Source organism: Poecilia latipinna, unplaced genomic scaffold (genome assembly GCF_001443285.1).
Source record: "Poecilia latipinna isolate Pla-1442-1.1 unplaced genomic scaffold, P_latipinna-1.0 Scaffold169, whole genome shotgun sequence".
NCBI lineage: Eukaryota > Metazoa > Chordata > Actinopteri > Cyprinodontiformes > Poeciliidae > Poecilia > Poecilia latipinna.
In genome coordinates, this window is record NW_015112785.1 from 437,289 (window position 1) to 446,822 (window position 9,534).

General features: G+C 39.8%; 1 protein-coding gene across 1 annotated transcript in view; it reads left to right on the forward strand.

Annotated features, from left to right (window-relative positions):
* LOC106945972 (procollagen galactosyltransferase 1-like) overlaps positions 1-8,777 on the forward strand; it is a 22,356-nt gene extending 13,579 nt beyond the window's left edge. The window contains exons 7-12 of the mRNA XM_015030001.1: positions 2,683-2,759; positions 2,853-2,959; positions 4,404-4,536; positions 5,658-5,785; positions 7,107-7,313; positions 7,395-8,777. Coding sequence (XP_014885487.1) covers positions 2,683-2,759; positions 2,853-2,959; positions 4,404-4,536; positions 5,658-5,785; positions 7,107-7,313; positions 7,395-7,665 — 923 coding nt within the window. The 3' untranslated portion in view covers positions 7,666-8,777. The remainder of the gene's footprint in view (positions 1-2,682; positions 2,760-2,852; positions 2,960-4,403; positions 4,537-5,657; positions 5,786-7,106; positions 7,314-7,394) is intronic.
* The last annotated feature ends 757 nt before the right edge of the window (positions 8,778-9,534 follow it).

Sequence of the window (9,534 nt, forward strand, 5' to 3'; positions counted from 1 at the left end):
GAGAAAGTTTTGCTACAACACCCTTTGAAATCAAGGGGAATAAAAAAAATTTTTTTTTTTTTTTTTTTTTTTTTTGAATTGTTTTTTGGTAAATGTCAACACTGATTACTACCACAGGGAAAGATGTGGGGGAAAAAAGACTTGAAATAAATTTATTTTTGGATTGTAGTAGTAGAGAAACATTGAAACTCAACAGCTAATTTTAATTTTTGTATCAAATTAACGGGTGGGACCCAAATTATGTTAATTAAATGCAACTGAAGTATTTTTGTTTTAAGCTGACTGGAGTTTTTCTGAATTTTTAGTAATTAGTAATCTAAGATTTTTGTTTCATCTCATCAGGATTATTCTATATTTATTCCCTTCAGGAAACTTTCCTTGCAACAAGGTGAGGAAAAATAAAAAATACCACTAAGCAGGACAGGGACCCACATTTATCTTTGTGCCACACACAAGTCCCGGTCAAAACAGCCAATCAGAGCCAGGAGGAAGGTCTTAGTGCTGTTAATCATGTCTGTGTACCCGCTGCTCAAAGGCTAATGAAACGACTTACTGTTCCAGGAAAAGTGAGCATTCCTGGTAGATTTAGCCAACAGGAACAAGTTGTAGCAAAGCACAAGGCTGGAGGGGATAAGATAAGCTACACATACACAAAGATGATTGACAGCGCTAGGACCCCCCTCCTGGCTCTGATTGGTCGTTTCTAGTTAGCACTGAGAGGAGGCAGAGGAGCTGCATTTATTCCATAGATTATCTTTCATGACATGGTGACAGTTTTTACAAATATGTAAAAATACATTTTTATAAAAGTTACATACTGCAGTTTAAAGCAACACCAAATGATTCATCTGATAAATGAAAACTTGTGTGAAAAAAATGGAGATTACAATGGAGAACATAGATTTCTGGTCTTTGCGGGTCTTTTTCATCAGAGAAGAAATGCTATGCATTTCTTCTCTGATGCAACTAAACCAAATGGCTAAATTACCGCCTTAGCAGAGTCCTGCTGATGGCCCAATTACAGGAAACAGGTGACTTGCAGCAGATATTAATTTAAGGCTGCATTCACACCAGCCCTGTTAAGTCCACTTTAATCAAACTCTAGTTTGTTTGCCCAGAAAGTCTGGTTTGTTTGAGGAGGTGTGAATGGGTAATCGAACTCTGATGCAGACCAAAAAGGTGAACTCTGGTCTGATTTATTTAAATATTATTCAAATTTGTTGGGTCAAATACACCTGGGCCACTCAACAAAGCGCTTCACTTTCAGTCGGCTGTTCCTAGCTAAAAATGAACAAAGGAAGAGGAATGTTTCAGGTGAGGATTCTTTAGATACAAGTTCTTGTAATGGAGATAAGGATCATTAGCAGGGCTGCACAATATTAGTAAAACGTGATGTGTGTGAACGTCGCTTTCGGTTCGTTGCAACTCGCAGATAGTGAGTTGAAAAAAAAAAAAAAAACTAGATTTATTGTGTCCGTCTTGACATGCTGCTTCTGGCTACATCTGCTGTTTTCTCAAAGAAACGGCTTAGTTGTATTTTCTTAATGACTTTACCTCAACGCCACAGAAAGCTTCTCCAAATACATATTGCTGATATAAAGCGCTTGACTGCATGGTGCTTATTTAATTGTCTAATATTTATGGCAGTTCAAGCAGTTTTTGCAGTATCGATCGCGTGTGCAGGGCTGTGTTATTTATTGCACAGCCCTATTTATTAGTGATTTTTAAAAAATACTATGACGTGTGCTATATTCAGTCTGCGCTCTTTGGAAAACTTTACTACCATAGAGAGTTTATGGTTCTGATGAGAAGTTTACATACAGAACAGATACGCGCATAATTGTTTGTCACTGGTGGATTTCGGTAATCTTTTAATTTTACTGACTTGTTTTGCTTGTTTGGAAATAACATTAACATTTCGGTAAAGGGAGATGAAGAACGTTGAAGACTTTGAGCTCACGGCCAAAGATAACTCATCAAAATACCAGAGGAAAGAGGCAAAAAGCTGGTCAGCAACTACAGGAAGGTTTTGATTGCTGTAGAGCAGGGGTCCCCAAACTTTTTCCTGCGAGGGCCACATAGCTGTTCCTTTCTGTAGTCGGGGGCCGGTCTTAGTTTTTGCAGTAAAAAAAAACAAAGAAATTCTTGTCGACGGGGGGGGGAGACGACGACACTTTTGGATAGATTTTTACCCAGAATGGAAAAAACCGTGAGTGAAACGGTGACTGACGAGTATATATTCCATTGAGGGAAAGTAAGTTTCACAATTGTTCAAAAGCCCCCTGGTGGTTGAAGAAAAATCCACATATAAACCGGAAAATACAATATATGAAAAAAAACACTGAATGCTCTCTGGTATGAGCAGGCGGGCCGGATCCGGCATTGTTCAGGGGGCCGGACCAAATGACGTGGCGGGCCGGATCCGGCCCGCGGGCCGTAGTTTGGGGACCCCTGCTGTAGAGCCTAAAAAATATTTTCTATTGATTATTTAAACTTGCATTATTACACCATTATCTATATTTCACTAGGTGAGTGCAACTGAATTCCCTCTACTGACAAAGTTACGGCTCTAATTTCACTTTTTTTTTCCATTTTTACTTGTATAGCTTATGATTTCACGCTCTTCATTTTGTGCTTTTTGTAAACTTCTCTTCTTTTTTTTCTTCTCCTTTCCTTCAACAGTGAATAATCCTCCACTAGAGCCCTCCAGCTTCCTGTCTCTTCCTCCCAAGCATCCAAACAAGATGGGCTTTGATGAGGTATACTCGCACTCCACCTCCTACGGTCAGGAATACGCATTAGCCCAGCGTACGTGTGTGTGTGCCTGAGCGTCTGCATTCGTTTGTGCGCAGGTCTTCATGATAAATCTGGTTCGTCGAGTCGACCGCCGCGAGCGAATGCTGAGAACTTTGTACGAGCAGGAGATCAGCTGTAAGGTCGTTGCCGCTGTGGATGGCAAGTATGTTTCCTCGTCGCCTTCCTCTCCTCCTTCCTGTCGTCTTTTCTTTTTAGCGCCTCTGGATCGTGTGCGCTCGCCTCCCGCAGAGCACCGAAACTGACATAAACAATCAGGTGAACAGTAGCTTTATTCTGCTGGAGGTGGGTTTACATGCTTTTATTTACATGTAAATACAGCTGAAGCCTAAGATTCAAATATTTACAAACTCTAGCTAAATCTTTTTTTTTTTTTTTTTTTGGGCTGTGTCTGGTGTTTCATCAGACTGAACTATTCATGTTTTACAACAGTTAGGATTACTATTATTTCTGTTTGCTAAATGCTTGATAAGATTTTCACACGGTGACTTTAAACAGTTTGGGAAAGCCTGTGGGATGATGTCATGGCTTTGTGAACTTCTGATAGGTTCAGGTAAACTGAGGCAACACATTGCTTCCCTGTGTGACATTGTGAAAAATTCAAAGATATCAAACAAGAACGTGGAAGATGTTTGCATTTCTACTCCAACTGTAATAATCCCCTTTCAGCTAAATGTTGTTTTTTCGTTACTGTTTCATATTTTACTTCCTTCCTTTCTCTCGTTTCCATCCTGTCACCTGTGGTTCTTTCCTTCCTTTCTTTACAGGGTTGATGGTGGCTGAGAAGGTAGATGTTTGTCCTGTAACCTCTGTCCTGACTTTCTTCCTTCTTTCCATCGATCCTCCTTTTTCATAGTGAACATTTGGATTTTATATGTTTTTAAACACACCTAAAGGAGTTTTAGAAAAACGTTAGGAAAGCTCGAGTCACAAGTATTCGGAGATTTTTACTCCATAAACAGAAGATGTTATGAAAACCTTTATTCTGACACTAAAATGCCCCCTAATAATCACTGTAATGACATAAAACGGCAGACATCTCCAGGCACCAACACCTTAGAGCTACTTAGTCTGTAGAAAAGTGAACATAAGCTTTGCTATAGACGGCTTATTGATTGAACTCTAAAGGTCGTTGGGTGTAATTAGTTCAGCTTTATGCTCTTCCAGATGAGCGGCCGGTTAATGCTCCGCTCTTTTTCCTGCTCCATAAGCATGTGGGCTGAACTTTATGATCTGGCTTATACTCAGCCGATTGGGTCCAACGTCGCTAGAATGAGGGTCAGCTGTCCGCCAAGCGAGTCCCCGGAGTCCAAGCTTAACCTCTGAGGGACCTCATCAGTCGTCTTGGAAACCGTCCAGCCGTCCGACGCCCTAAAATACAAAAACCTCACGAATGCAGCACCGTTTTGGGAATAAACAAAAGTTGCGTTAAGATCATTTAAAGAAGAAGAAAACTCCAGTGTAACATATTTTATAAAGTTTGGTTGTTTCTGTGCAATTATTATTATTATTATTATTTTTCTCCTGTCGTGTAATTTATAGATTTAATCCCTCATCTGTTTATATTTAATCCCATCTCTTTCTGCCAGAGCTCTGAATACGTCTGATATAGATTCCATGGGGATTAAGATGCTCCCGGGATACAAAGACCCTTATCACGGTCGGCCCCTCACCAAAGGCGAGCTGGGTTGTTTCCTCTCTCATTACAACATCTGGAAGGAGGTGAGACACTTGAAAGCACCAGAGGCATTCAGTTCCCCCTGCACAAGGCTGATAACAGTTTGTGTTTAATTGGTGGATTGGTTCGTTGTTTGGAAACTTGGGTTTTCTCAGACAAATTAACTTTTCAGTTCAGGCTAGTGTTTTTATGCTCTTGTTTATTATTGACGAAGACTTTGGATCAGATATGAGAATATTACTTTATTACCTTTTCTCATGATTGAGTAGTAGTGACAGAAAGACACTCACTGTATTTGCCACCATGTTCAGGTAGCTTTATTGCTGCCTTTAGCTCGTTTCCATATTTGGATCTGTTTTTTTTCTTTTCACCATTTTCCACTTGGCAGGTAAGTTTGCTGACCAACCAGGCAGAGCACCAGCATGGTCACTAGACCAGACTGCACCAAGGCCTGCTGGGAAAATGAAAACGGCATCTCCATAAAGCTAGCATAAAGCACCAATTCTCTAAAGTGCTCCTGGTAGACGACCGTGTCTGGGTTTAGACTTGATAAAACACAACGGATCGATTTTTCTCCCACATTTTTTCCTTCCACTTAACTTTCCATAAGTTTGCTTGCACACAACACACTCAGCAGTTACATTTTGTAGCTTATGCTCTCTGCAGAGTCCAGCAGCTGTCGGGTCATTTGTGTAAGTCCTAAAACTGCATTAAAACAGTTTTTTTTTTTTTAATAAATCGCTTTTCAAAATTTACAAAAATAAAACCATGAAATACATCACTGTGTATATAATACATCTACAAATTCTGTAGTAATGTTTGTTGAGATGCACCTTTTTAAAGCAGCAGCGGTTTCACAAATCTAATACTTTTAAAAGAAAATTGTTTATTTTGCTAGGAGGGGAAAAAAAACGTTATAAGTTACATTTGGTTTAATTGAACAAAATAAAACGGGAGCCAAGTTTGAATCACTTTTGTTGTTTTGTTTTGTCTTTTTCGCAGCTAGAAGATAAAAAAAAGAGGCACCGTAAAATATTGTTTGCTTCATTAAATGCCCTATTAAATAACCATTGGGCTTGTTACTGCAGCAGTATGGGTTTATGGATCAGAAAGTCGCCTCCTGCTGCCTCGGCTGAAACCTTTGTGTCCCTGTGAACCCGTTCAGATCGTGGAGCGCGGCCTCCAGACGACCCTGGTGCTGGAGGACGACCTCCGCTTCGAGGTGTTCTTCAAACGCCGGCTCCAGGCGCTGCTGCAGGAAGTGACCACACACAAACTGGACTGGGATCTTATGTGAGTAAATAGACATAACCCAGATTACCCCCAAAATAATCCCTCCTGTCAAACATGACGTCTCTCCACCAGACATTCAGGTGGTTTGGAAATGTTCTGTTTTAGCGTTTTGCTAGCGAGCACAGACGCTGAGCATCGGCTCAGAAAAAAAGAAAAAGGAAAAAAAAAAAACAGAAAGTTGCAGCGCTTATTTGAGTATCACATTTTAGCAGAAAGGCAGTTCAAAGTGCTTTACTCCATAGAAATGTGATGCAGTGGCAGATTATGGAACAAGCAATAAACATTACTGTTTGCCAAATGCCATAGTCAAGACCGTAAAGCAACTGCGCCTCAAATATATGGATTAATGTCCCAGTTGTAATTAATCGAGGCCTGGTGGGGGTTTTAGCCTTGATTTACAGGAACTCAGTTTTTCTGCGGTTTTGCAGTTTTTTGGAAGTTTCTTCCATATTGAAAACCAAATGCTTTGCTTCTCCATGTTGATGGAGTTCAGATACATTCACAATGTTTAATCTGATATTTTAACAGCCATCAGTTTTGATATTCTTTGTTAGACTGTAATGATATGGATGTGATATTTTAAAACATACGCATAAGACTATAGTGGTCATGGAAAAGATGAATAAAAAGATGAAAAAAATAACTGAAAACTATTAAAATGAATCTTAACTCAGTTGGAGGGAAAAAATCAGGTTAGGAAAAAAAATGTTACAATAGCACCATTTCTTTTATGCATTTATCTGAAGTTTAAAATGTATGTTGTCTGAGCAGGATAGTAAAAGAGGTTATTAAAATCCCTGTAGCTCAACGCTGAATCATTATGTTTCCATAAGAGCCGTTGCATCTGCTCTTTATGCTAACCGGGAAAAAACCTCCAGTAACACTGTATTTGACGGGGTGACATGTCGCCGATATAAACATGATATAACATCTGTAATGAACACGAAGAAGTCTTTATGAATGTTTATGCCTGTTGTCATGAAGTGTCATTCGGTAAATAATGTTGCTTTAAAATTTACATTAAAAGTCAATTAAAAGTGCCAACTTTGCACTTTAAATTAAAATTGCCATTATTAAATTGATTTTATTTGCATTATTTGCACTTTAATGCAAAGTTGGCAAGAATGTTTAGGTTTTTTTTTTTGTTTTTTTCAATTAAAAAGCTAATAGTGAGAAAAAATGAGGTTTCTGTGTATTTTATGTTTTGGTGGTTATTTCTAAATCTAAAAGTTTTGTATGAACTACTGTTTCACAAGGTGAAACAAACAAACAACAACTTTTTTCTCTGTTTTAATTGGTAATCTGACAAATGGCTGCTCAGATACATCGGACGGAAGCGGATGCAGGTGGACCACCCGGAGAAGTCCGTCCCAAACGTCCACAACCTGGTGGAGGCCGACTACTCCTACTGGACGCTGGGCTACATGCTGTCCCTGCAGGGAGCCCAGAAGCTCCTCATGGCCGAGCCTCTGAGCAAGATGCTCCCCGTCGACGAGTTCCTCCCGGTCATGTACGACAAGCACCCCATGTGAGTCCAACCCACGTTCTCTCTGTCGTCCGCCGCGTGGCGCTCTTCTTTTACACAACCCCCCGTTTTCTGCCCCGCCAGCTCGGAGTACATGGCTCCCTTCGAGCGGCGGGACCTGCAAGCGTTTTCCGCGGAGCCGCTGCTGGTGTACCCGACCCACTACACGGGGGACGCGGGATACATCAGCGACACGGAGACGTCCGTGGTGTGGGACAACGAGACCGTCAAGACGGACTGGGACCGGGCCAAGTCGAGGAAGACGCAGGAGCAGGGCGAGCTGAGCTTCGAGGCGCAGAACTCGGACGTGCTGCAGTCCGAGCTGGAGAACGTGAGCGCGCGGGACGAGCTGTGAAGAAGAAGAAGAAGAAGAAGAAGAAGGAAAGGGAGAAGTAGAGCTCCGACGCACGGAGACAAGGGAGACTGAAAAAAGCTGTGATGCAGAGAACAGAGGAAAGTATGGAGGGAACATGATCAAAAAGAGCCTGAGAGGCAGAGCTAATGGAGGCTTAGTTCACCAGGAAAAAAACAGTTTCCTTATAGATTTCTCTCTCCACTAATGGATCTTTCTCCTGAGAGATTAGATGTCGAGTTAACTCTTGAAGAGTCCGCTAACACCTTTTGGTTTATTTATTGCAGTCGACACAAATGTCTTGCTTTAAGTGTGATCCAGTTATTTTATTTTATTTTTTGTATATCAACTTTTCTGAAACTAATGCAAACGTTCACTTAGACTTTCTGTGTATCTGAAAAGAAAACAAGAATGCGTATATGCAAGTGGATTAATTGATTCTTGGAATAATCATCTAAATTTGGTAATTGATTAGTCAGTGAAGGGAGTATACAGACTCAAAAAAAAATGCCACTTGTTGAAAGAACAACATGTTTGGGCAGTAATGAACTGTAAAACAGAATATGCATTTTGCCTTTAAGATGAAAAGAAAAACACTTTTTCAGTAAAAATGTTCTGTGCAAAACTCCTGAAGTGGCATTTTTAGCTTCGCCTGCTGCAAATTCTAGTTTGCAACCTTATCTTATTATTGTTAATATAGGAGTATATTTTGGGTTAAAATAAATAATTGGATCACATTTTATTTTGCATGGACTGACTCTGCAGCTCCTCAGGTGTTTATGTTTGTGAGCTCCTGCATGTCCACAATCTGTGGCCTTTTAAACCAAAAAGTTTAGTTTTTTTTAAATACTTTTTAATTTTATTTTTTAGGTTTAATGCAGATGATGAAAGCAATAAAACAAAAACGGTTGTAGTTGATGAAATATTCAATTGTTCCTGCTTTCTGTTTTGGATGTATCTTGTTATGCCTGCCTGAAGTCCTGACACCAACGTTTCTCTGAGTGTCTCTCATCGTCTTGTTTAAGGCAAACCTCAGACGTTTCTTTTGTTTTTAACGATGAATGTATCTGAGTCTCTTCTTGCCAAAGAAACATTTCCACATTTGGACAGCAGCAGATTTGATTGTCTCTGTGTTTTTTTTTTTTTTTCTGATCTTGACCTTTTGCAGGATTTATTAGCAAACCAGCAGCTTGTGTTGCGTGTGTTTGTTTAAATTTGCAAATATAGATTTAAAAAAAAAAAAAAGCCTAAGTCTCAGCTTTGTTTTCTGCACGTCTTTCTTGCCAAAAGTCGGCGCTTGTAGTAGCATTCAAAGCCCTTTAAAACATTGTGTCAACAACTGCAAAGTTCAATGTATTTTATTAGAATTTGATGCGACTGAGACACACAAAGCAGAGCATAATTAAGAAGTTTTGCAAAATGTTTCTCTATTTTTTTCCTTACAAATAAATGTTTGTCTGAACAGTGTGTATAAAAAGTTTTCATACTTTTACATGACCAATAAAATGTGCCTTTTTTTTAACAAAAAGTGAAAAATTGATTTCTACAAAATATGCAACTTAAAATAAGTGTATCAATATTCACCCTCTTTACAGTGACTGACCTAATTCGACAGAGGTCCAGTCAACTGCTGCTGGCAGTCTCACCAACGAGTTGAATGCAGATAACTTAAGTGCAGCGAATGTGTCTCCAGGTTGTAGCGCAAAGTAAAAAAGCTAAACTAAATGTGCGCTGTTGGAGATTGTCATTGATCCAGGACATAATTATCCTAAGTGGTTCAGTAGAAAGCTCCCCGACTTCTTTGTTCCTTGAGCACTGAAAGCCATAAACGTACAGCCAGAGCTTCACTGGAAAGGTCAATAACATGCATTG